The sequence below is a fragment of the Triplophysa rosa genome, linkage group LG8 (genome assembly GCF_024868665.1).
Source record: "Triplophysa rosa linkage group LG8, Trosa_1v2, whole genome shotgun sequence".
NCBI classification, from domain to species: Eukaryota; Metazoa; Chordata; class Actinopteri; order Cypriniformes; family Nemacheilidae; genus Triplophysa; species Triplophysa rosa.
In genome coordinates this window covers 1,767,885-1,795,323 of record NC_079897.1, presented here as the reverse complement: position 1 = coordinate 1,795,323, position 27,439 = coordinate 1,767,885, and the positions used below count along the sequence as shown (strand labels likewise).

General features: G+C 38.5%; 2 protein-coding genes across 10 annotated transcripts; one reads left to right on the top strand and one right to left on the bottom strand.

Moving 5' to 3' along the window:
• Nucleotides 1–780: 780 nt before the first annotated feature.
• On the top strand, nucleotides 781–27,136 carry LOC130557658 (upstream stimulatory factor 2). Of its 7 annotated transcripts, XM_057339632.1 has the most exons (10): nucleotides 16,490–17,468; nucleotides 17,818–17,858; nucleotides 18,097–18,194; nucleotides 19,397–19,501; nucleotides 19,736–19,898; nucleotides 20,038–20,125; nucleotides 23,697–23,755; nucleotides 24,510–24,604; nucleotides 24,722–24,850; nucleotides 25,958–27,136. In XM_057339632.1, the coding sequence occupies exons 1-10, from the start codon at nucleotides 17,431–17,433 to the stop codon at nucleotides 26,045–26,047; spliced, it is 906 nt and encodes a 301-aa protein (XP_057195615.1). In that variant the 5' UTR covers nucleotides 16,490–17,430; the 3' UTR covers nucleotides 26,048–27,136. The 7 variants fall into 7 exon arrangements, with proteins under 7 accessions (XP_057195613.1, XP_057195611.1, XP_057195610.1 ...); XM_057339630.1 differs by lacking the exons at nucleotides 16,490–17,468; nucleotides 19,397–19,501; nucleotides 19,736–19,898; ... (3 more) ...; nucleotides 24,722–24,850; nucleotides 25,958–27,136 and adding exons at nucleotides 781–1,141; nucleotides 4,505–4,599; nucleotides 4,689–4,837; nucleotides 5,245–6,188 and having other exon boundaries at nucleotides 18,097–18,162; XM_057339628.1 differs by lacking the exons at nucleotides 16,490–17,468; nucleotides 17,818–17,858; nucleotides 18,097–18,194; ... (5 more) ...; nucleotides 24,722–24,850; nucleotides 25,958–27,136 and adding exons at nucleotides 781–1,141; nucleotides 4,505–4,599; nucleotides 4,689–4,837; nucleotides 5,245–6,188; nucleotides 6,720–8,330.
• LOC130557659 (uncharacterized) lies at nucleotides 8,720–14,013 on the bottom strand. Of its 3 annotated transcripts, XM_057339634.1 has the most exons (5): nucleotides 13,282–14,013; nucleotides 11,768–11,867; nucleotides 11,530–11,678; nucleotides 10,197–11,140; nucleotides 8,720–9,665 (listed from the first exon to the last, which is right to left on the bottom strand). In XM_057339634.1, the coding sequence occupies exons 2-5, from the start codon at nucleotides 11,854–11,856 to the stop codon at nucleotides 9,591–9,593; spliced, it is 1,257 nt and encodes a 418-aa protein (XP_057195617.1). In that variant the 5' UTR covers nucleotides 11,857–11,867; nucleotides 13,282–14,013; the 3' UTR covers nucleotides 8,720–9,590. The 3 variants fall into 3 exon arrangements, with proteins under 3 accessions (XP_057195617.1, XP_057195618.1, XP_057195616.1); XM_057339635.1 differs by having other exon boundaries at nucleotides 8,720–11,140; nucleotides 11,551–11,678; XM_057339633.1 differs by having other exon boundaries at nucleotides 8,720–11,140; nucleotides 13,282–14,012.
• Nucleotides 27,137–27,439: the final 303 nt, after the last annotated feature.

The window sequence follows — 27,439 nt, the reverse complement described above, 5'->3', positions numbered from 1 at the left end:
TATTCAGTTATACAATGCTGGAATATCGATTCTTTCGGTTGGTGGTCTTATTTTTCTGATGTTTGATTGCATACAATCTATGATACATTTCTATATTTCATAAAATGTCCCCCCCCGGCTCCAATACAGTATGACAAAATATTATATGCATAAAAATCTGTCTTCAGAGCTTTCGTGCTAGAAGAGGAGGATACAGATAAATTTAACATCTTACATAAAAGCATTGAAACACGGCTTGTGTAAATTAAATTTACACTTATGAATATAACATCTAGCCAGTACCAAAATAAGATTAATCAAATAAAGTATATCGGGCTCTTCTTTTTTATATTCAACAAAACCTAAAAGTAAATTTTCAAACTTCACACACAAATCTGTAATCAAAACACAAAAATATCCAATATTTTTTTTCCCAAAGAAGGTTTACATATTTACAGTACCAAAACAATCCTAGTTTGAGATATAAATAACAAGATGCCGCATTGGCATCTGTTTCTATGGGCCGCTACACGTAGATCGTCCGCCATATTGGAACTGTGCGAGCCGGTCCGATAACATTCAAAATCAAGATGACTGTGTATGATTATGAAAACATATTTGTAATTGTGTTAACTCGAACATTATATCTGCTTCACTAACACATGACAACAACGAAAGGTTATCCCATTTTCAGGAATTTAAATGCACGTGATGGCGCGCATTGTTGGGGCTTTCTGGTCAACTATGAGTGACGTCAGTGGACAGTTCCAAGATGGCGGGCACGTCTACGTGCCTGGATGGCTTGAATGCGGCATCTAGTTACTTATATCTATGGTTATAACAGCCAATTTGGAGTCGACGTCACGGTTGCGTCACTGCCCGCTGTGCGCGCATTCTGGTGGCAGAAAAACAGCGCGGAAACAATCCATAAACACGTGAAACAGACGAGACAACTGCCATAAAAATGTCGTGTTGTGCTGTTGGGTGTCTAAATAGGAATCGCCGAAAAGATGGGCTTCATTTCTATAGAATACCGTCATCGAGGAAGCCCTTTGAAGCTAAACGTAGAAGTTTATGGTTGCAAGCCATTAAACGAACAGATTGGACGGACGAAATCATCGGGAATTCTCGTCTCTGCAGTGCTCATTTCATATCAGGCAAGGTTTTCTCCACTGTTCATCAAACACAAAGGCAAAATCAATGATGTAGTTTAGAACGACACATTAGTAACAGCAGCAACCACGACGTCAGCTACATTAGCGTTAACGTTACCAGAAGTACCATGTTAACGTAAACAAACCTAAATGCTCATAGTTTAGCTCAGTGGTCCTCAAACGTTTTCATTGTAAAATCCCCTGTGTGCAGAGTGCATTGCTTTGGGGCTCCTAAATAAAGACGTGTCATCTTAAACATAGAATTTTAATTAAACCAAAAACATATTCATATTCAGACATAAATTCTTTAGGTTGGTGGTCTTATTTTTCTGATATTTGATAGCATAAAATCTATGAAAAAGGTCTAGATTTCACAAAATGCCACAAAATCTGTGGCCCCCAGTTTGAGAACCACTAGTTAATAACATCATTCAGTTTTAATTTAATCATTCAATGAACGGGACACACAGTACAGTAATACGTGATATGACATTCATGTACAGTCGTGGCCAAAAGTTGAGACTGACACAAATATTAATTTTCACAAAGTCTACTGCTTCAGTGATTTTTATGTTTTTGTCAGATGTTACTATGGTATACTGAAGTATAATTACAAACATTTCATAAGTGTCAAAGGCTTTTATTGACAATTACATTAAGTTTACGCAAAGACTCAGTATTTGCAGTGTTGACCCTTCTTTCTCAAGACCTCTGCAATTGGCCCGGGCATGCTGTCAATCAACTTCTGGGCCACATCCTCACTGATGGCAGCCCATTCTTGCATAATCAATGCTTGGAGTTAGCCAGAATTTGTAGGTTTTTGTTTTGCTTGAGGATTGACCACAAGTTCTCAATGGGATTAAGGTCTGGGGAGTTTCCTGGCTATGGACCCAAAATGTTGATGTTTTGGTCCCCGAGCCACTTAGTTATTACTTTCGCCTTATGGCAAGGTGCTCCATCATGTTGGAAAAGGCATTGTTCATCACCAAACTGTTCTTGGATGGTTGGGAGAAGTTGCTCTCCGGGGATGTTTTTGTGCCATTCTTTGTTCATGGCGGTGTTCTTAGGCAAAATTGTGAGTGAGCCCACTCCCTTGGCTGAGAAGCAACCCCACACATGAATGGTCTCAGGATGCTTTAGTCCTGTGTCACATTACAACACCTGCATTGGCTTCCGGTTAAATATCGAATTAACTTTAAAATCCTTCTCCTCGCTTATAAAGCACTCAATAATTTGGCTCCTCCCTACTTAGCAGAACTCCTTTGCAATTACACTCCGACTCGCACTCTCAGATCATCTGCTGCACTTAAACTTGTATTTAGCTTGTATTAATTGTCTTTAATGATGATTGTTATTGTTGACTGTTTGCTGTACGGTGTCCTTGAGTGTCAGTAAGGTGCCTATAAATAAAATGTAGTAGTAGTATTACAAAAAGTAAAATGTAAGCTAGAAGTTGAGAGAGCCCTCTGATATGAACAATACAATGCTGATCAAAATCATTCTAGATGCCAGCAGTGTGCAAAGCTACATATGATTATTAGAATTGAATACTTTTGGATAGAACTGTGCCCTTACCTTGTGTAAGTTTCAAATATTAGAATCACGTTTACCAATAAAATTGAGAATAACTTTTCTAAATGTGCTTCAAAGCATAATTGCATAACTTCAAATGTGCTTTAAAGCATTGGCATATTTTCACAGCTCTACAGGGGCACAGGCCTCTCATTACTTGACACTTTTTTCTTTTGACATATTCTTCTAAATTAATCATTTTCAATTATTAACGTCCACTGAATTTTATGTATGATTGTATTTCCAGTTTTTTTTTTGTCAAAACTTTATACAAGATCTACCATGCTCTCCTGCAAGCTGACATTAAGAACCGTTTTCATTCGTGTCAGTGTCTTTCAAATGCCCTACAGTGTGCTTCAGTTAGCTATAAAAAACTACGAAATGTGCCATTCTGTCCTCGAAATTGACACTGAGAACTGTTTAAACTTGTTCGTGTTTATTTTCCGAAAGCAAGCATTAGTAAGTTGCAGATCCGTTTTGTAAATGAATATATGGACAAAAATGATCAATATTAAACTTAGCCCGTGTTTACACTCGACTTCTTTTCGAAGCTGCTAGCGTCTGTTTTACATTATAATCCCATGGAGTAAACCGTGTCTTCAAAAACGTCCTGAGCGCTTTTTTAAACGCCAGCGCCGGCGTCTTTTTCTGCAGCTCAGAGCGTCTTTTGAGGTTGAAAAAAGTTCAACTTTTTCACGTCAATCTCCTTTTCCCCAGCTAACCAATGACTGAGACCTGTCGTTTCCATAACAACATGCGAGGAACGTGATTGGTCGAGAAGGCTCCAGCTCGAAAAAATAAAATGGCGGCCGAAACGTCCGTTGGAGCATAGTTTTGTATAAATGTAAGTTTAATTTTCACTTTCAACAACTTCTGATTGCATTCCTAGGGAGAAATTAGTATTGTAGTCTTTAAATATGTGATTAGTTATTGCAAAGACGCTATCTGTTTGTAATTCAAATAGACTTCCGTTACGCTGATTCTCTGGGCTGCCTTCGTGCACAGACACTGTTTGTAACCAAACGCTGCCAGCGTATTTTTTTTATCTAAAAAATGACTTGGTCAACTTGTTCGTCTCAAAAAAGAAGTTAAGTGTGAACACGGGCTTAAACTAGAGATTTATACTGGGGCTAGCCACTGCCGCGGAGCAGAGCGAGGGCTCAGACCTGGACGTGTAATGTATATTGAAATATCGAAAATGTGTTTAAAAACCATATCATCGTTATCGAAATTAATTCTATCGCGATAGTTATTGAATTATTGTCCAGCCCTAGATTCAATAAATGGTTGATTGTACGTGCAATCTTACTAGCAGCAATAGCTTTGCCTGTGAATCCCTTTTTGTGCAACGCCATGATGACTGCAACCATGGTTAACAGAGGAAGAAGAATGATTTCCAGCACCACCCTCCTTTTAAAGCTTCCAGTCTGTTATTCTAATTCAATCAGCATTACAGAGTGATCTCCAGCCTTGTCCTCGTCAACACTCTCACCTGTGCTAACCAGAGAATCACTGACATGATGTCAGCTGGTCTTTTTGTGGCAGGGTTGAAATGGAATGCATGTTTTTTTTGGACTAAGTTCATTTTCATGGCAAAGAGGTACTTCACAATAAAATTAAATTCATCTGATCACTCTTCATAACATTCTGGAGTATATGCAATTCGCCATCATAAAAACTGAGGCAGCACACTTTGTGAAAATGAATATTTGTGTTGACACTATGACTGAGCACAAATTTAGATAAACCTTGGGACCAGGGCGTTGCAACGTAATGACTGAGAATAACTTCCAGGGGAGGCATCGATGGATCCAGAAAGTCCAGACTTTGTTCCATCATTGTTCACCTACTCTAAACAGAGTCAGTGTATGGAAGCTCGAACGAAATTGCACAGGTAACCTTTTTTCTTGCTATCATTTTACCCTACCAAATGGTGGGATATCCTAAATAATATTTCTTGGTTGTTATTTGTTTTGGTTATAGGTTTAATAGGAAGAGAAAGTGGGCTGAATCTATTTGCAAGTCATCTCTGGCTGACACATCAAACCGTCTCCGTGCAGCTTCAGGGTCGTCCACTCGAGAGCCTACAACAGACTATGAGCCTCCAGAATGTAAAGAGGAGATTTGTAGTAGTAAGAGTTTCAACTGGTCCAACCAACATTTATCCACCTCTGTAAAATGAAACGATCAACTCAACTTTATTTATATAGCGCTTTTTACAATTTTTTATTGTTACAAAGCAGCTGTACATGAAACATATTGACTATAAGCAAAACATTCAAGGTAATACAAGTAAAAACAAACAAAAAAATAGGTGAACGCACAGAAGACAGACATGCACACACAGGTTCAAACACACCCACATGCAAAACACAGACTCACAACTCCACACGCACAGAACACAAAATACACACGCAGACACACACACACCGTTATCAATGTTGCATTGAACCTGTGTGTCAAAATGCTGTCAATTATCCATAAATCATGTAGTGTAGGGTGAATGGTTTTTCTCATGATACATATCGTCCTCTCTCAGATGAAGAAGATGCCATGATCCCTCGAGCCATCTTTAGTGAACTTCAAGTCCAACATAACCAGCTTCTGAGAGAGTGTGACAACTTGCGCACAAAATGCAACGCACTCAAAGAGGAGAACGAGCAGCTGAAGGAGGCACTGGGGAGCAGGAGATTTTCTTTCAGCTCCATCAGGAAAAATGCCCGACACTTCCTTTTCTTTACTGGTCTGACCACTATCGTTTTTGAGTGGTTGCTATCAAAATTGAAAGACAGCGTTGCGGTTACGAACAGAGTTTTGAGCCTGGAAGATCACCTGTTAGTCGTGTTAACGAAACTGCGCTTGGGCGCAAGCAATACGGACATTGCCTTTAGGTTTAATGTAACAGATACCGTCATCTCCAATATTTTAAGAAACTGGCTGCCGATAATGGCACGAACATTAAAACCAATCATCACATGGCCAAGCAGGAAGGCTATTCTCAGGAAAATGCCAAGATGTTTTAAAAAGAAATACAGGCAGTGTCGGTGTATCATTGACTGCGCTGAGATTTTTATCGACAGACCTGATAATCCTACCGCTCGAGCACAGACGTGGTCGAATTATAAGCATCACAATACAGTTAAATACTTAGTTGGGGTGACGCCAGCAGGAGCAATTTCATTTTTGTCACCAGGTTGGGGTGGCCGTGTATCTGACAAAGAAATAACAACAAAATCAGGATTCTTCCAACTGCTGGAGCCAAATGATGTCATTTTGGCTGATCATGGATTTTTGATTCGGGAGGACCTTGCAGCGTACGGAGCCACGCTTTATATCCCACACTTCACAAAAGGCAAGAAACGGCTCGCCGCTCACGAAGTTGACACATCAAGAAGACTGTCAAGTTTAAGAATACACGTGGAAAGAGTCATTGGTCGATGGAAGCAATTCAAGATTTTAACATCTGTAATTCCACTTACTCAGGTAGACATGCTGGATGACATGGTGATCGTGTGTGGAGCATTAACAAATCTTTGCAGAAGTGTAGTGGTTAAAAGATAGACAGACTGACCCAACTGAGATGGGTGCTAAACATGGTACATCTCCAGGGTTTTATTGTGGGATCGTTTTGTCTTTCTGCATTATTTGAATTGCTTTTTATTGACTTCGAATATTGCACTGCACTGACCGGGCATTATAAATTCTAACATCGTTTGTTTTATGACAATATATATAAGAAAATGTTTTTTATACTCGCACAGTAGTTATAGCAGCAGTAGTTCGAGGGATTGACATTGTTCTATCATACATTACACAATGAAAAGGAGTTAGTACTAACCCAGCCATGCACGTGCACTTCGCAGTCAAAATGATGTTGTTTGTCTTATTAATTCATGGTAGCCTGTGTATAGCTGCTGCGTTATGTCCTTGCCGCTGGCTAGGCAGCACGTCGGTCCACAATAATCAAAACTCCCTGACGCATGTTGACTCTCATTTTGTCTTCGTCCAATTTAGGAGGTTGAATTAATGCCTGCGGGTCCGGGAAGATTATTTTCTGCAATTCCATGCAGGGACCAGGGTACTCCGTGATGATTTTGATGTGGTCCGGGCAGTCAAACCACTCCAGCATTTGAATGACGTAGGGGATTATGGGAGGTTTTTGCAGCCGAGACATCATTTTCACTTCGGTCATATAGTCAGCCTAGAGAAAAGAGTATAAGAAAGGGTTACTTGCCTATGGTTTACTCTTTAGATTTAAAGAGCATATATTGTTAGAATTATTTGGATGGACGTTTCATCGATTTGATCTGTGTAGATACAGACCAGCTGAAATCTCTGTGGGAACTCAAGCTATATTGTCTTTTTCATGTCTATTTCTTGTTAACTGCTGGTTCATATCAATTGTATTGTATCATAGGCCATTAAATAACTACAAATAAATTCATTATGATTGGGCGACTTACATTATCATCAGTACTGTAGTGTCGTTTTGAATCTTGTTTAAGGGCGCTTTCTCACCATTAGTTCGGTTAATTTGGTCCGGACCAATAAAAAAAAAAGATTCATTGTAGCATTTTTCAGCGGTGTTGGTTCCTTTTCACACCACACTGATTGCTTTAGTCCGTACCAAAATGCAGTCACGTGACAACACGTGGAACATGTACATCCCGCACTTGGATGTACTGCTGGCGGAGATTCTTTACCTTAACCCAGCACAGTTACACAGGTCTATTAAACCCCCTTTCCCTGAGTTGTTTGCTAAACAATGAAAATGTCTTGCTGTTCGTGAGTTTTTGAAAGTTGGGATATAGAAATGTTCAAATATTCGATCCGCAATAACTATTCAAAAATTAAAAATGCTATTCGAATATTTGTATTTTTCATAAGAATAAAAACTGCGTCACCACATGGTGTTGCCGCTACAGAAGACCTTAGAGTTGTCACGTCTTATTTAATGCTTCTTCAGTTCATCTGTAATGATTTTATAATATACAGAAAATATAAAAAAAATCATTTGTATGTGTTCCTAAATCTTTGTTCACTCAGATCGCAAGCTTGTTTAAATATTTTAAGTTTACACACCGGATGCCCGTATCGCGTGTTATTCTCGGCTCACATATTAAAATGTTTAAAAACTGGTGACACAGAGTTTGTTAACATTACTTACATTAGGTATAAAAATTCCAACGTAATATTAAATGATTAACAATTCATTTATTACCATAACCTGTTCCGAGCGGTTATTCTTAGTAAATTCATATTCATTCGTTAAAAATATATTAAGTAATGCTAATTTCAACAACTTGAAACATGAAAATGTACATTTCACTGCAACTAATGTTAACGAATTGTTGCGTGGTAAATTTTAGGATCTGATCAGTCGGCATGCACTGAAAAAAATTATACTTTAAACGAACATAATTAAATTATGGACAGTGGTTCCACACAACTGAAATATGTTATCTCTACTCAAATACTTAATGTAAAACGAACTAAACTGAACTGAGTAAACTTAAACAACCATGTCCAAATAATGTCCAAATAACTTGAATCAAATAAGTTCATCCTACTAAAAGTATTTAAGTAGCGATAACATGTTTCCATTATGTGGAACCAGCTGTTATTTTTAACACACTAAATAAGCTAAACAGTGAAATGTACATTTTCATGTTTCAAGTTGTTGAAATTAGCATTACTTAATATATTTTTAACGAATGAATATGAATTTACTAAGAATAACCGCTCGGAACAGGTTATGGTAATAAATGAATTATTGTTAATCATTTAATATTACGTTGGAATTTTTATACCTAATGTAAGTAATGTTAACAAACTCTGTGTCACCAGTTTTTAAACATTTTAATATGTGAGCCGAGAATAACACGCGATACGGGCATCCGGTGTGTAAACTTAAAATATTTAAACAAGCTTGCGATCTGAGTGAACAAAGATTTAGGAACACATACAAATTTTTTATATTTTCTGTATATTATAAAATCATTACAGATGAACTGAAGAAGCATTAAATAAGACGTGACAACTCTAAGGTCTTCTGTAGCGGCAACACCATGTGGTGACGCAGTTTTTATTCTTATGAAAAATACAAATATTCGAATAGCATTTTTAATTTTTGAATAGTTATTGCGGATCGAATATTTGAACATTTCTATATCCCAACTTTCAAAAACTCACGAACAGCAAGACATTTTCATTGTTTAGCAAACTCAGGGAAAGGGGGTTTAATAGACCTGTGTAACAGTGCTGGGTTAAGGTAAAGAATCTCCGCCAGCAGTACATCCAAGTGCGGGATGTACATGTTCCACGTGTTGTCACGTGACTGCATTTTGGTACGGACTAAAGCAATCAGTGTGGTGTGAAAAGGAACCAACACCGCTGAAAAATGCTACAATGAATCTTTTTTTTTTATTGGTCCGGACCAAATTAACCGAACTAATGGTGAGAAAGCGCCCTTAAACAAGATTCAAAACGACACTACAGTACTGATGATAATGTAAGTCGCCCAATCATAATGAATTTATTTGTAGTTATTTAATGGCCTATGATACAATACAATTGATATGAACCAGCAGTTAACAAGAAATAGACATGAAAAAGACAATAAAGCTTGAGTTCCCACAGAGATTTCAGCTGGTCTGTATCTACACAGATCAAATCGATGAAACGTCCATCCAAATAATTCTAACAATATATGCTCTTTAAATCTAAAGAGTAAACCATAGGCAAGTAACCCTTTCTTATACTCTTTTCTCTAGGCTGACTATATGACCGAAGTGAAAATGATGTCTCGGCTGCAAAAACCTCCCATAATCCCCTACGTCATTCAAATGCTGGAGTGGTTTGACTGCCCGGACCACATCAAAATCATCACGGAGTACCCTGGTCCCTGCATGGAATTGCAGAAAATAATCTTCCCGGACCCGCAGGCATTAATTCAACCTCCTAAATTGGACGAAGACAAAATGAGAGTCAACATGCGTCAGGGAGTTTTGATTATTGTGGACCGACGTGCTGCCTAGCCAGCGGCAAGGACATAACGCAGCAGCTATACACAGGCTACCATGAATTAATAAGACAAACAACATCATTTTGACTGCGAAGTGCACGTGCATGGCTGGGTTAGTACTAACTCCTTTTCATTGTGTAATGTATGATAGAACAATGTCAATCCCTCGAACTACTGCTGCTATAACTACTGTGCGAGTATAAAAAACATTTTCTTATATATATAGTCATAAAACAAACGATGTTAGAAATTATAATGCCCGGTCAGTGCAGTGCAATATTCGAAGTCAATAAAAAGCAATTCAAATAATGCAGAAAGACAAAACGATCCCACAATAAAACCCTGGAGATGTACCATGTTTAGCACCCATCTCAGTTGGGTCAGTCTGTCTATCTTTTAACCACTACACTTCTGCAAAGATTTGTTAATGCTCCACACACGATCACCATGTCATCCAGCATGTCTACCTGAGTAAGTGGAATTACAGATGTTAAAATCTTGAATTGCTTCCATCGACCAATGACTCTTTCCACGTGTATTCTTAAACTTGACAGTCTTCTTGATGTGTCAACTTCGTGAGCGGCGAGCCGTTTCTTGCCTTTTGTGAAGTGTGGGATATAAAGCGTGGCTCCGTACGCTGCAAGGTCCTCCCGAATCAAAAATCCATGATCAGCCAAAATGACATCATTTGGCTCCAGCAGTTGGAAGAATCCTGATATTGTTGTTATTTCTTTGTCAGATACACGGCCACCCCAACCTGGTGACAAAAATGAAATTGCTCCTGCTGGCGTCACCCCAACTAAGTATTTAACTGTATTGTGATGCTTATAATTCGACCACGTCTGTGCTCGAGCGGTAGGATTATCAGGTCTGTCGATAAAAATCTCAGCGCAGTCAATGATACACCGACACTGCCTGTATTTCTTTTTAAAACATCTTGGCATTTTCCTGAGAATAGCCTTCCTGCTTGGCCATGTGATGATTGGTTTTAATGTTCGTGCCATTATCGGCAGCCAGTTTCTTAAAATATTGGAGATGACGGTATCTGTTACATTAAACCTAAAGGCAATGTCCGTATTGCTTGCGCCCAAGCGCAGTTTCGTTAACACGACTAACAGGTGATCTTCCAGGCCCAAAACTCCGTTCGTAACCGCAACGCTGTCTTTCAATTTTGATAGCAACCACTCAAAAACGATAGTGGTCAGACCAGTAAAGAAAAGGAAGTGTCGGGCATTATTCCTGATGGAGCTGAAAGAAAATCTCCTGCTCCCCAGTGCCTCCTTCAGCTGCTCGTTCTCCTCTTTGAGTGCGTTGCATTTTGTGCGCAAGTTGTCACACTCTCTCAGAAGCTGGTTATGATGGACTTGAAGTTCACTAAAGATGGCTCGAGGGATCATGGCATCTTCTTCATCTGAGAGAGGACGATATGTATCATGAGAAAAACCATTCACCCTACACTACATGATTTATGGATAATTGACAGCATTTTGACACACAGGTTCAGTGCAACATTGATAACGGTGTGTGTGTGTGTGTATTTTGTGTTCTGTGCGTGTGGAGTTGTGAGTCTGTGTTTTGCATGTGGGTGTGTTTGAACCTGTGTGTGCATGTCTGTCTTCTGTGCGTTCACCTATTTTTTTTTGTATTACCTTGAATGTTTTGCTTATAGTCAATATGTTTCATGTACAGCTGCTTTGTAACAATAAAAAATTGTAAAAAGCGCTATATAAATAAAGTTGAGTTGATCGTTTCATTTTACAGAGGTGGATAAATGTTGATTGGACCAGTTGAAACTCTTACTACTACAAATCTCCCCTTTACATTCTGGAGGCTCATAGTCTGTTGTAGGCTCTCGAGTGGACGACCCTGAAGCTGCACGGAGACGGATTGATGTGTCAGCCAGAGATGACTTGCAAATAGATTCAGCCCACTTTCTCTTCCTATTAAACCTATAACCAAAACAAATAACAACCAAGAAATATTATTTAGGATATCCCACCATTTGGTAGGGTAAAATGATAGCAAGAAAAAAGGTTACCTGTGCAATTTCGTTCGAGCTTCCATACACTGACTCAGTTTAGAGTAGGTGAACAATGAAGGAACAAAGTCTGGACTTTCTGGATCCATCGATGCCTCCCCTGGAAGTTATTCTCAGTCATTACGTTGCAACGCCCTGGTTCCCAAGGTACTTAATCGTAAATTTGATGCATCAGTCAGTAGTCTGATAGTGTCGATACAGTCGTAGGCCAATAAAGTTTTGGAAATGAATGTACACAAATAATTACATTTTTACTATCAAAGATTTTAACATTTGGTGGTTCAAATACCCATGTGAGATCTCTCTTCAAATTTGTAAAGCATTTGTTTTATTTTTAGTGCATGATTTTTGTCAGTAATTTTCAGGACACATATAACTACATATCATATGACATGTTATGTAACTGATAGAGTCCTCTCGGGTATCATAGGATTGTGATATTTTATAGATCTTTTATGTGCGTTTTGACAGTTATCCTTCATTTCGATGACACTATGAGACTCTATATCAGAAAATATCAATGGTAAGCTTCCAATATACGTAAAACACTCAAGCAATTCCAATTGTCAACCCTAAGCCACAAAAAAGTCAACCATGTCTGAAACATCATGTCACTGTGACTGTCTCTGGTATGAACAGAACACAAGGCCTGAGTAGCTGTTGAAGCGAAGGCACAAGGCTGGAGTCGCTAATAGCAACTACTAGTAAGTCGCATGTATTTGAGAGTCATAGTGTAATAACAAGTAGTCTGAGAATGTTATGAAGAGTGATCAGATGAATTAATTTAAGTCTCTTTGCCATGAAAATGAACTTAGTCCAAAAAAAACATGATCCATTTCAACGCCACAAACAGCTGACATCATGTCAGTGATTCTCTGGTTAACGGTGAGATGTTCAGACTGGAGATCACTCTGTAATGCTGATTGAATTAGAATAACAGACTAGCTTTAAAAGGAGGGTGGTGCTGGAAATCATTCTTCTTCCTCAATGGTTGCAGTCATCATGGCGTTGCACAAAAAGGGATTCACAGGCAAAGCTATTGCTGCTAGTAAGATTGCACGTACAATCAACCATTTATTGAATCTAGGCTTCAGGAAAAGATTCAATAACTATCGCGATAGAATTAATTTCGATAACGATGATATGGTTTTTAAACACATTTTCGATATTTCAATATACATTACACGTCCAGGTCTGAGCCCTCGCTCTGCTCCGCGGCAGTGGCTAGCCCCAGTATAAATCTCTAGTTTAAGCCCGTGTTCACACTTAACTTCTTTTTTGAGACGAACAAGTTGACCAAGTCATTTTTTAGATAAAAAAAATACGCTGGCAGCGTTTGGTTACAAACAGTGTCTGTGCACGAAGGCAGCCCAGAGAATCAGCGTAACGGAAGTCTATTTGAATTACAAACAGATAGCGTCTTTGCAATAACTAATCACATATTTAAAGACTACAATACTAATTTCTCCCTAGGAATGCAATCAGAAGTTGTTGAAAGTGAAAATTAAACTTACATTTATACAAAACTATGCTCCAACGGACGTTTCGGCCGCCATTTTATTTTTTCGAGCTGGAGCCTTCTCGACCAATCACGTTCCTCGCATGTTGTTATGGAAACGACAGGTCTCAGTCATTGGTTAGCTGGGGAAAAGGAGATTGACGTGAAAAAGTTGAACTTTTTTCAACCTCAAAAGACGCTCTGAGCTGCAGAAAAAGACGCCGGCGCTGGCGTTTAAAAAAGCGCTCAGGACGTTTTTGAAGACACGGTTTACTCCATGGGATTATAATGTAAAACAGACGCTAGCAGCTTCGAAAAGAAGTCGAGTGTAAACACGGGCTAAGTTTAATATTGATCATTTTTGTCCATATATTCATTTACAAAACGGATCTGCAACTTACTAATGCTTGCTTTCGGAAAATAAACACGAACAAGTTTAAACAGTTCTCAGTGTCAATTTCGAGGACAGAATGGCACATTTCGTAGTTTTTTATAGCTAACTGAAGCACACTGTAGGGCATTTGAAAGACACTGACACGAATGAAAACGGTTCTTAATGTCAGCTTGCAGGAGAGCATGGTAGATCTTGTATAAAGTTTTGACAAAAAAAAAACTGGAAATACAATCATACATAAAATTCAGTGGACGTTAATAATTGAAAATGATTAATTTAGAAGAATATGTCAAAAGAAAAAAGTGTCAAGTAATGAGAGGCCTGTGCCCCTGTAGAGCTGTGAAAATATGCCAATGCTTTAAAGCACATTTGAAGTTATGCAATTATGCTTTGAAGCACATTTAGAAAAGTTATTCTCAATTTTATTGGTAAACGTGATTCTAATATTTGAAACTTACACAAGGTAAGGGCACAGTTCTATCCAAAAGTATTCANTTCCCCAAAAAATAAAAAACAATATGTGAGCGATAGCTCGGGCAGCTGGAGGCATAAGAATGTCCAAGACAAAGTAAGTCCCGTTTCAAAGAAGGCTTTAATCCAAGCAGTGCAAGAATCCCAGATGAAAACAAAACAAACACGTGAAAGAAAAAAAAACTTCAAAGTAAAATAAAATAAACATATTTGCAAACCCATACCTGGAGTAAGCATTTATGAGCTGTAAATTAACATGGAGGCAATCGCCCCAACCATGCGATCAAACTATGAGTACACACTGACTAGCATACCACTGACTAGCACACAACTGCACTCTCCACCATGCTGCATCTAGCAGCCATTTTCAACCCAAGGCCACGCCCCCTGGAATGTACCATTTAGCAGGTAAGAAAACAAATTACATGTGCACTAAATGATTGAATGAATGAATAATGAATAATGGTGGATAATGCCATACATAAACTCAAAACCTGCAAACGCTAATGCTATAGCTACTTGCCAAACATTTACACAATATACCCTTTCATTACACTCCACACAATTCACATTTAAACATACAATATTCCACATCTCCTTACAATATTACACAGGTCAGTACCGGCAAACAGACTGTGTTAATGTATATGTATGTAAATGTATGTGAGAATGAATCAGTGTGCATAGTTCATGTATAGTCACGGGACCTCTCCGTGACACACTGCAACTAATGTTAACGAATTGTTGCGTGGTAAATTTTAGGATCTGAACAGTCGGCATGGTATCAAGCCCGTTTACTTTATTAATTATCAACATTATAATAAAGCCAGATATTCTTGTCAGATGGATTTTGTTACCGGGAGTTAGAAGAGCAGCTCGTTTTCTCCGCTGTCAGCTTGTTAACCGTATGAGGAACGTTCACGAGTAAAATAGACCTACTGTATATGCTTGTTTTTCTTATCAAGAACATGTAAAACAAAATGACCACGTATCACAGACATTGCGTTTTGTTCGTTTTGTTTTGTCTGTTTACTTTTTGTAATATACCGTTCAGAACAGGTTTAAATGCCGTTTTTATGTATTTTTCTATTTTGTCCTTTTTTTCAACATTAAAAAACCTATACAGTATATAATATTAATGCGTTATGAATATTTTATGATAATTATAAGCTTGATGTGAAATTGTGACTAAATAAAAACTTAAGCAAATATTCAAATATTCTTTTTTATGATCTCAAATATTCGAATATGAAATTATTGAAAAATGCCCATCCCTAGGATGGAATATGGTCATCAGACCAAATTTCTATGAGGCTCCGCACCTCCTCATAACTAAAAGTTTGTCCGCGAGATGCCATGCTAATGCAAACTGTCAACAAACACTTGTCCTCATTCCATATGCACAGTGCAGCTGACTACAACAACTGGTTTAGTTCACAAAGTGCAGTACTTTTTGCATCGAATCACGTTCTCACCACAAACGAACCGCTCCAGGGTTCCTTTGAAAGCGTACCGAGACCTCCTTCTGCTTTTCGTGTGCACTCGAGTGCTATTGCTGCATTCACACCTGCCCAAACGAACCGCACCAAGAAGAAAAACGAACTCTAGTGCGATTCAACCGTATTAAATGTGTCAGGTGAGAAAACACTCGTAAGAGCGCTTTTCCACCATCGCGCCGAACGGTTCTAAGCACAGTCTGAAACGGTTACAGTTATGTTTCCACGTGAGACTGGTTCGACACGGCATGATAACAAACTGTTCTCGGCTCAGAATTTTCAGCACGGTTCTATAACCAGAACTGACCGTTTTATAAATTTGATTTGAGATTTTCACTAGGATAATATCTATTAGCTACTATATTGCTTTGCTGTTGAAAGGATTTAAACTTGATTGTGGTATTGTTTTGCAAGGTAGCACATAAAATCAATGCTTTGTGTCCATTACCAGAACACCTTAAATGAACCTTCAATGAGGTAGAGACGAGAAAATGGAATAACGTATATTGACAACAGAGAAAACTGAATCTTAAAACAAAATATAGACAAAAACGAAATATCTGTGTAACCTTGGGCCAATGCTGTTGTGTTTGACAAGAGTGTCATTTCAGGTGTAAGGAACGTGTGAATCTGATTAAAAGAACACACTGCCATCTAGTGGCGTGTGTTCGTCAATGCACGTATAGTCTTCCTGGGGGTTATTCGTCCAAAATAAATGATACATCGCATAAGATTTCTGTAGTGTAATAAACCCGGACCTGACGTCCTTCAGTCATTACATTTGTGAAGATTTAGTTTCTGATGTCTGTAAATGATATTCAGTTGGTTATTGCTTAAGTACAAAATATAAATTACTTGCCGTGGATTAACGTAGATTCCTCAAACACTGCACAGGTAGAGCTTGTCATGAGCAGACGAATTTGCCTATGAAGTGGCGTCTTATTATAAAACGACGTTTTTTTTTATAAAAAAAAATTATGACGGCGTATAGACTGATGTGAATTGTGATCCATTTTACCTGTCAATACTAACAATGCAAAAAAAACCCCCAATACAATCCACCTCAGTTTCCCAAGAGCCTGGTAACGTTAGCTAACCTTAACGCTCGAGCAGAATGCGGGGATGAAAATAGAGCGAATCCACTTGTAAATAACGAAAACGTGATTAATATGGACAAAAAAAAAAACGTTTGAAAGAAACTTCGGCTATATGTACAGTACACGTAAAATAATCACAGACCGAAAGCTTTCTGACTTGAGAACAAGAGCAGGACGTAGAAAGAGAGCTGCGCATGCGCAGTTGTGGAGTCTTATTGCATTGAATATTAGAAAACTAATCACGCTCACTGTCTTGAATGTGAAAGCCCAAATATTTGTATTAACTGTAAACAGCTGAATATGTCACTTACGTAGGAAAGGATGTTTAGAAACATTTAAATTCCTTAAAAAGTTTTTAACACGGAAAATAATAATTTAACTTACGTCAACAATCTGAAGTAACCAACTGCCGATTAAAACAAGCTTGTGATTTGAACCAGTCTGATTTTAATAAACTTTTTTGCTACGCTACGTTTTCTCATTTACACGGCGTTGCGCAGACCGATCAGCGTATGACATCGAAGTATCGCGAGGGCGTTTTAAAAGTACCGCACCGAAAACACAGATCTCGCGATACTTGCTGTCATAAGCCGATTCGCTTACCTAGCGCCGCATGAAGTTGAAAGAAGCCTCACATGACCCGAGTGTTTGTTCCCGTGATCAACAGACCCACTCGCGTCGCGTGTCAGCTGTAGTTACATGCACTGATGGACATGTTGGAGCACAACTTACACACTTCACTGAGGTAATGCATTGAATTTTAGGGATTTTGCGATTCAGTTTGTCATAAACAGGCTAGTCACGCGAATGATAAAATACATAGATTGAATTGCATGCTGTGTTGAGTGTGTTCGGAGAAAAAGTTGAATGCAATTATTATGAATGCATTGGCGCTTCATCAACTAGCAGGTCATATCTAGTGTTTTGAGGAAGCATTTTCTATTTGTCAAAACAACTTTTGGCAGTTGCTTTGGAACTTTTTGAGTTTGGGTTAAACATTTTTTTACATGTGTGTAAATTAGGAAAAATAAATATGTTATTATGAATGTTGCAAGAACAACTTCCTTTTCATACTTAAATCTTCCTCTCTACAGTCATAAACAACAAGAAAGGAAGGTTGTACAGATACCTGAAGGTATGCCATTGCCTTTTTAAAAACTGTTTTTTATCCCAATGTTTGTGTCATGATACATGCTCAGTTTTTCTTTTTTCAGTTTTCTAAAATTCCTCTGTATTCCTGAAATATTTGCTTTATATCTGAGTAGTTGGCATGAAACTTGAATCTGTGACCATCTTGTACATCTTTCTTTCAGTATCTTTTAGTTACATGTTAGTTATGTGCTGCTGTTTTTCATTGATGTGTGTGTTTTCAGTTGATTCGGGGGATAAAGTCACTGCAATCACCAGTGTTTCTCGACCTTCAGATGGCAATTTTCACTATCAGTTTCACTCAGAAAATACTGGCGGACAGGTGGGCTTGATTTTCAACATCCTCTCATCATTTCGACGTACTCCAATTCTCTGCCTGGTTTATTTACTGAAGAATAGAAAGTTTCTTCTGTTGTTAAATCTCAGGAAGCTGTCAAAACCATGCACCGGTCATAATTCTCTGGAATTAAAAATCAAGTTTTTTTTAAATAATAACCGTAATGTGGGGTAAACATACCAATTTGTATTTCTGCATACTTGGACTGAATACAAATAATACTGTATTCTATTTTGCCGTGATACTATATTTAATACAGTAAGTCCCAAAGGCTTCTGGTTATGATAGTTTAGGGGGAAATCTGTTTAAATTGCTAAAATAATGTGACAAAACTCTCAAATTACTCAATTTATACGAAATATAAATATGTGTGTTTCTTTAGATTTTGAGGCAGAATGTAACCTAAAAATGTTTTTATGAGCTTCACTTATTAGCAGCATCAATCATGTGATATCAATCTCTAGCTGGGATTGGCACCGGGCCGGTGTCACATGTCGGTCAGCAGGCGAGTCACATGACGGGCAGATTGGGCAGAGGTCCTGTTAAAGGGTTTTTCACAAATACGTATTCTTTTCGGAGACAACTGTGCTGTTCTAGACCTTTAAATTAAATCATCTACAGCCTTCTGCACATCCTGCAGGGGTGATTATTAAATAGATGAAGAATGCAGTCATGCTGTGTGCTAAAAACTTACTCCTGGGAGCTTTAGGGAATCCTTGCTGAACTCTTTAATTGTGTGTCTTGTTCTGTTGTCATTAGAAAGCATTTATTTAAAACAAAGATATTACAGGGAAATTGTGTTTTCCATTTCATACAGCTGTCTTTCGTACAACGTTTTATAGTTTATAGTGTTGGTGTTTGTCAATCTCTTATAAATGACAAACAAATAGTCCAAAAATATACCAAAAAGCTATTCATACTGAATTCACTGAAAATAGCTTTAAAATCAATTAAGGCCGCTTTCAACACATCAGGTTAGATGTCAATTACATCATCACATGAGATTATTTGATTTGAGAGCTTTACATTTGGGGGTCCTTCCTAACACAAATATGCACATATTTCATATTCAAAAAGTCTCATTTTGTGTTCTGCCGAAAAAAAGTGAGTGTGTACAGGTGTTCAGTATTACTTTAATACTGTTCTAATGCAAAGATGCATTGAAGATCTCTCGGTCTTCTCATCAGGTGACTTATCGAGTGATTCAGGTATCAGATGGTCTGAGTCGAGGAGCAGCGGTTAATGTTCTGTCATCAGCCAACCTCACCGGAGGCCAGCAGGCTGTTACACAGGTACAGAATCTGGCACCATGGCAACCGACTCACTCCCAGCATCAGCACCACTTTCACGTAACGTCCCGTTTCGCTCCTAGTTCTTTATTGCGCTGAAATGTTTATTGGCCTGACTCTCATTAAACAGCCGGCTGAACATGACAACACATCAGAGCAGACGATAAATATTAAACTGATCGATGACTAAGAGCCAATATAACGGATTGTAACCATTACACACCTGTTGTCTCTCAGACAGTAATTCAAAACCCCTTTCGGAATGGTGACAGCGCTGTTGGAGAGCGTACCGGAGAGGAGGCACGATGTGCATATTTCCCAGAAGCCTCTGTGAGCGAGGGAACGGCCACAGCTCAGCCCGTGCGGGCTGCAGGTGAACCCTCACTCACGCAAACCACAGGTACATGGGTTTTCCTTTCAGAACCCAAAAAATAAAATCACAATAGGCCTGAACAATTACTCGGATTAAAATCTAAGACATAATATAGCCTTGTCATAAGACGCATGTATGAATGCAAATGTGCTTCTGTCCGTTGTAGGTCAGTTTTACGTCATGATGACTCCTCCGGATATTCTGCATTCTGCCCCACAGAGGACTATAGCTCCACGCACTCATGCATACACTGCGTAAGTAGCAAAGGAGACGACGAACAGGTTTCATCTGGTTTGTTGGCTTCGAGAATGGATTTTTTAATAACAAAATGGGTCATTTTGGTTGAAAGTGTATAAATGCTCAAACTAATCTGTAAGAGACTAAGCAATATGGTAAAAAACGGTATTTCTCACACGTGAGTGTTGCGACATTAAAGGCGCAGTTTGTAAAATCCGCCGCAATGGCCGCACATTCAAAACAGATGTGTACAACAACGGTGTAGCTTGATGACGCTGTCAAGGAGTGTGTAATAATGGGAACTGTCGTCTTCAACTCCACCACTAATAATCAATCAGACGTGAAGGAGAAATCACGTTTATGGATGATTCGCATTAGACATAATTCATAAAATGTATTACTATTAGTCAGATGATCTGCTGGTTCAATAAATACATACATCACAATATATACGTGACACTTTGTCCACGAGACTGTGTTGTCATGGTTTCTACGGCAGTAAAAGCGGAAACGAGGGTAACGCCTGAGACTGTGTTATTAGGGAGATGCAAGATCTTGAGAAAGCGTAACGGCTTACCCGAATCACGTGAGGCACCTCAGCCAATCATATAACAGCGTCTAGTCTCATTTCCTGCATTCCGCTGAAGGTTGCAGGCTTTCCATCTAGTCTCTTTGGTAACGTGGAAATGATGCCATTGCCAGACACGGTCCGTGTCACTGGTTAAAATGGCAATTTTCTCACGATTTACAAGTAGTTGGAAACAATTGAGATATTGTAAGTACTCAACTGAACAAAATATATAACACTGGCCTAGTGGTTATTGGATATTTTACTGCAAAAAAGTTACAAACTGCACCTTTAATGCCGGATCCAATATAGTCAGCTGTGAACTAATTTTCACTAAAAACGTCAAACTGTGTCTTGTTGAAAACTGAATGTGTAGTAAAATAAAGTGCAGTTTAAAACTTTAGCCACACTTTTTACACATCCACATGTTTGCGTCTATGCACTGTGCATGAATAGATGTAGACATTTATCTTCTCTTTAGTGGCGCTGTGATGTCATACTGAGACAGAATTTGATGGGACTTGGACTTCTGTGTTATGAAACTTACAGGTTGTTTTTATAGGACAATGACAGTTATATGTCAAAATAACTTGGCTCAGTTCGTGTTGTTAATAATCAATGAAAATCGTTTCAGTTTGTAAGAACAAGCGTGAATTGCACTTACAGTAAGGCACTTATAGGAGAGAAACTGCCTACAAGCATTGAGTTGCACGTGCCTTTCTCTCCGTTAAACCCTTGGATCTCGCTAACAACAAGCAGATCCATACTGTATGAAAGCAGGGCTTCTGGTAGGATCGTGTTTTCACATTCAGTGATAAATGATCTGAGAGTATGTTTGTTATTCGGTTTAAAGGTGGAAGCAGAAGTATTGTGTAAATAGATGATGTTGCTCATGCGCTTGTGCTGTCGCAACATCCCTCATCCACCAAAATGCACTCTGTGGCTTGAAGAAATATCCTGCTGAAGAATCACGTGTCTGTCGAGTTGTTTTTCAGCTTCTTTCGCTTTGATTATTTTGTTTGGACACGTAAAGCTTTGCGCTGCTTAGGATTTTCACATCTGCAGCACGATGATTGAATTACACAACAATTTGAATCCTATATCCCACAGGTTATTAGACTCGGGGATCCGAGCCACCGCGGTTAGACAATAGAATGCTAACATACAGTGTATTGTGCTGTAGAAAAGACCGGGGCTAGTTGTCACAGGAGCTATATCCTAGTAGCCATAAGGTTTAAAGTTCAATTTAAAGGTCCATTTTTTTGAGTCACTTTTCTGTAAATATATAATAAAGATATGTTTTAATCAAACTTTAACATCTTTGTAGAACAATAGTACCTTTTATTTTTGTCTGATTTGGGTAAAACAAACCAGATTTCATTGGTGCAAGTTGCCTCACGTGCTTTAAATGATATGTATTTGTACAATTCATGAATATTTGTTGGCCAAAACAATGGTTTACTTATTTTTGCTGTTTCATGACTTGCTTTGTGTTTTATAATCGTTGTAGAATTCTGAAAGGTCTACAATACACTGTGACAACTTACCCCACATAGTGTGGTCAGGAGGTCAACATTTGTTTAATCAACTTTATTTTTATGCTGATCAATAATTGTTGAAATGATCTTTTGTTTGTGAAAATTGCTTTTGTGTATGCAACACTTTAAAGTTTGTGTTTGTACAGAAAACAGATGGTCTAGTCTGCTGTGATTGGTTTACCGCGTACAGTGTCTCAGTGTCACAAATGGAACGTAGGCGGGCATTACACCGAGTGACGCAAATACGACACAGAACTGAAATTAGAACGACAGACGACTCGTTCGCGTGATTCAGAGTCGACTCCTTTTTCCAAAGCCAATAACTTTCGGCTTAACAACCTGGCAGACTGCTTACATTCACACACAGCAACATTACACACGGCATGAAATGTCATTTTAAGGACATTGTAATAGTTACTCTTTAAGTTGAGTTACAACCACTTTCTTTGTTGTTTTGCATTAGCACTGTTAAGGCGTCTCTCGCCTCTTCTGTGGCGTCTTGCGAGACGTTTCAGCCCTGTGTTGTGTACTCTGCCCTCTGAGGTATGACAGACGGAGTCGTGACTTAATTAAAGCGAACCTGAGGGAAGATTCCTCGCAGTGAACAGTTGTGTCATTAGACAGGAGCCGAGTCTCCTCGCAGACGGCAGCTGCTTCTCCGTACCCTAATTTATAACCTAATGAACACGGGCAGAGTCGAGACTCCCCGGAGATCAGTAGGGAAGGACACAGAGACTTTACAGAGATATCTGCCAATCCACACCATCATCAGCTTTAGCTTTGTAGAACTGATGTTGAGGTTGGCGTACTGAGAAGTTGACCAACGTGCGTTTTTAAAGCCTCTGTTTGGAGAGCAGCGGTGCTCGATGGCTAACACAACACTGATGTATACATGCAACAATTTAAAGTCAAACAACCCCAAAAATATATTAACTTTGTTTGTTGTAATAAAAAATTCAATATTTCTTTTATATTATACCTTAAAGAAAAGGTTATGTATGTTTATTAGGGGTGTAGCGGTACGCCTAATCTTAACCGAACCGTCACGAGCTGTCACGGGGAAATTTAAAAACTTTTAAAAACTTCTTAAAATATAAAACGTATGTTTATTTGTAAACAGTTAGGTTTTATGCTTAAGTTATGCCATTAAAACAGCGACATCTGCTGACGAACATTATGCTGCGTTGTCACGGGAACATGCCAGCTGAAGATAATGAGGAAATTACGTCGCTCCCTTTGCCAAGTGTATTCCAAACGCATACATAATGGCACGCAAATGCAAATACACTACAAAGTCTAAACTCCAAGGGCTCTGCCCTTCGAAGGGAGTAAGGCATAGGAATGATGACTATATTTGGAATGTTACCCGTGACGGTTCGGTATGAAAACACATACCGTTACACCCCTAATGTTTATGCAAGTGAGGTGAAGAAATGAAAGAAATAATGGTTGTTTAAATGTCATCTTTTATTACTTCTAAAGGAAAATGGACAGTCCACGCACCCCTAGAGACGAAAGGAGAAGAGCGCAACACAATGAAGGTACCGGCATTCGCTTTCAGTTTAATTTAAACATATTTCTACATTGCTTTTCACAGTTTTACATTGTTGTAAAGCAGCGTTACAGGAAAACCATGTTCAGAAAATCAGACAATTATGAAATACATAGTTATATAGATATTATTATCTATTTAATAGATTTTCTATATACATTATAGGGTATAGAAATAGAGATTTCTTTCCTTAGCGATACTAACTGAAAATAATCGCCAGTAGGTTTGTAATATAAAATTGTTATATTTATAATGCTTTTGAGCACGTGTGTGTGTCATAAAATGTATATTATGTATTATAAAATAAAAGTAATAGATGTATAACTGTTAAAATAAGTGATCGGTTTCTAAGCAGGAAGATAACCGAACTAATGACAACCACATCCGTTTCAAGAAGTGTACGGGTGTCGGAACGGATTCTCTCAATCTTAGTATATTTGTCTTACTCCAGGCTTGATGCATTCAATGGATTCCTTTTGCTGATTTGGTGGAAATCTTGTGCAATGGATGTAAACGTGTTCTTGAATTAAGATGTTTTTCACACCTCTCCGAATACTATGCATTTATAGGGAGCTGAAAGTACAAACATGCAAAAGAGGCAGGTGCAGAATTTTGCGAATGACAGATCCAATTCTGCAAATCCCAGAGGGCATTGACATGCATCTGCCAGTAGAGGACAGTATAGGGTTGATAGACTGAAGCAAGTTTTTTCTTTTGGCCTCGGTTCTTATTCCCACGTCCAGTGGAGAGACGACGGCGAGACAAAATCAACAACTGGATTGTGACGCTTTCGAAGATCATCCCCGACTGCAGCATGGAGAGCACCAAGACCAGCGCGGTGAGAGATGGAATATTGCATGATGGGAGAATGCTTTTTTGGTAGAGCTGTAAAGGTCTTGGGTTCGAATACTGATAAGTTTTGAATATATTACATGTGGTTGTTGTTTTTTCTCAGAGTAAAGGTGGGATCTTATCGAAGGCGTGCAATTACATCGGTGAGCTTCAGGAACATAACCAGCGTCTACAGGAGACATTGAGAGGCTTGGAGAGAGTACAGATGGACCACGATCTGCTCAGACAGCAGGTACTGTATGCACCGCTTTAACTGATCTGTGATTGGTCAGTGACCCTGTGATGTAATCATTTCACTTATCTTTGCTCTGATGTCTCCATTTCTCCAGATTTTATAGCGTTTATTGTTTTTATGAATTGCATTTATGATGTTACACGTGGTTCATTGCCTCAAAAGCAGCTGTAATGTAATTTTAAATGATTTTCTACTTTCTTAAAACAGGCTGATTTTATTACACCAAACAAACCATTTTTTACAATATTTGGTTGTTGTATTTTTATTTTTAATCCAAAGAAAGCTAGCGAAATCCTGTTTAAACAGCGCAATATCGTGACAATTCGTAACTATTTTATGAGGTGGCAAATTCATATACATTTGTATGATCCCATTCGTACATTTTAGTTCAGTTTGATCTGGTTTCGTGTCATTGACGGTCACGTTTGGGGGTGAGACTAAGTTCATTCTAATTTTTTTCTAAAAGATCATCCTTTTTGCACATGCGAATAAGCCATAGCTTGGAAAATATTTACGAATTCTTATGAGATCAAACTGGTTTAAGTTACACTCACTTTAAAATCTGTTTTAACATTTTCTTAAACGTTTATATTTACATCCGACACTTAAAGGAACAGTGCACCCAAAAATGAAAATTCTGCCATCATTTACTCGCCCTCGAGTTGTTCCAAATGTGTATAAATGTCTATACACAGAGGAAGATATTTGGATGAATGCTTGTAACCAAACAGTTCTTGGTCACCATTGACTATAACAGTAGGAAAAATTGCTTTATACATTTTCCTTTTAAACACAAAAGAAGATATTTTGAAGAATGTAGGACAGCAAACAGTTCCTGATCACTTTTGACTACCATTGTCATTTTTCCTACTATGGTAGTCAATGGAGACCAAGAACTGTTTGGTTACAAGCATTCTTCCAAATATCTTTCTCTGTGTTCAAATCTTGTACGTGAACATTTTCCTCTAGTTTTATGTGTTTATCGCTAATGTTTCAACATGTCCCTCGATCTTTTGAGATACTATTTCAACAATTTAGCTCTTCTGATCGATTTTCCTCGACTTTTAGATCAAATATCAACATTTCCTATGTTGTGGGTTTCAGTTGCAGGAGCTGAAGAGCGAGAATATTCTTCTCCGATCACAGCTGGAGCGACACGGCATTGAGGCCGTCCCTGATGCTTCTGCACAATGACTGAGGAATTCTGGGAAAAAAGAGACAAACAGTGCAGCACAGGAGATGATGCAGTATTAAGCTCTCAAGAGCTCCTCTCTCAGTGTCTGGACACTCACTGCACACGGGGTCAAAGGTCAAGACACCATCATTTCACTCTCCACTATTTATTCGTCCTTACACACGGACTAAACTGTGACATTTACTTTCACAAGCTTTTATTTATGTGGTTTTATCGTCTTTTATTATACAAGATTTCATTTAGTTTTGCTTCCTCTAACTTTCTCAGTTTTTCATGATAGTTTTGTTGTTGTGCTTAAGTTGTTCGTTCAATGCCTGGTTTCATATAACGTCTCCCTGCCTGCTGTTTGGGGAAAGTCACTGTGGGATGAAACAAGCCCGGAATAAAATGCCATTAGGATTTAATGTTAAAAGCCGATCCGAAGCACCCGAACGGTCCTCTGACGCAGGAAAATGAGCTCCGTCTGGGAGGATTAGTTTCTTATCTTGGATCACATTCAGAAGACGGTGGCTTTAGTGAACATTTTGAGAAGCGTTGCTTAGTCTAGCAAAATATTCAAAGAGCTAGCCACTTTAGTTTGCTTAACACTGGGCATCTCAAGATTCTGTTTTGATGACGAAACAGCAAATGTATGTTACGAAGTGCTGAAGTGTTATCGTTTGAACCGAAAGACCGAAATGCAGTCGACCTTTGGCAATCCACATAGACTCTCATTTTGTTTTTTGATATTTCAGTTTGTTCTGTCAGTGTATTCGGCAGATATTAGCCAAACGCAGTGTTTTTGGAGTGTGACGTAGTGCAGACAGATTTACTTGAATCACTTTTCTAAATGCCAAAGTACTTCAATATACTTACATTTTATCTACTTTCACGCATGATGATTTTTTTGTTATTTACTGTGCAACAGTTTTGTGTGGTTTTAATCACTTCAATCTTTCAATCAATGAGAGTTGCGGCCTTCATATAAGGATCATATTGGATTCAGCATGCAAGTTTGCAATGTGGGTAAATAAATGTTATTTTTGGGAAAATAAAAACGCAACGAATTAAAGGGATAGCTCACCCAAAAATGAAAATTCTGTCATCATTTTCTCACTCTTAGATTGTTCCAAATCTGTATAAATGTCTTTGTTGGGCTGAACACAAAGGACGGTATCTGGAAGAATGTAAGTAACCAAACAGATCTCATCCCCGATTGACTCCCAGTATTTATTTTCCCTACCATGGCAGTAAATTGGGGATGAGATCAGTTTGGTTACTGACATTATCTTCCTTTGTGTTTAGCACAACAAAGACATTTTTACAGGTTTGGAACAACCCGAGGGTGAGTAAATGATGACAGAATTTTCATTGTCGGGTGAACTGTCCCTTTAAGCCAGACACACAAATAA

Coding starts and splice junctions, on each gene's coding strand:
- LOC130557658 (XM_057339627.1), top strand. CDS start 944: ATGTCGTGTTGTGCTGTTGGGTGTCTAAATAGGAATCGCCGAAAAGAT. Junction 1,137..4,499: donor CAGTGCTCATTTCATATCAG/GCAAGGTTTTCT, acceptor AATAACTTCCAG/GGGAGGCATCGATGGATCCA. Junction 4,838..5,244: donor TAAAGAGGAGATTTGTAGTA/GTAAGAGTTTCA, acceptor GTCCTCTCTCAG/ATGAAGAAGATGCCATGATC.
- LOC130557659 (XM_057339633.1), bottom strand. CDS start 11,856: ATGGATCCAGAAAGTCCAGACTTTGTTCCTTCATTGTTCACCTACTCT. Junction 11,679..11,767: donor GCTCGAACGAAATTGCACAG/GTAACCTTTTTT, acceptor TTTTGGTTATAG/GTTTAATAGGAAGAGAAAGT. Junction 11,141..11,529: donor TAAAGGGGAGATTTGTAGTA/GTAAGAGTTTCA, acceptor GTCCTCTCTCAG/ATGAAGAAGATGCCATGATC.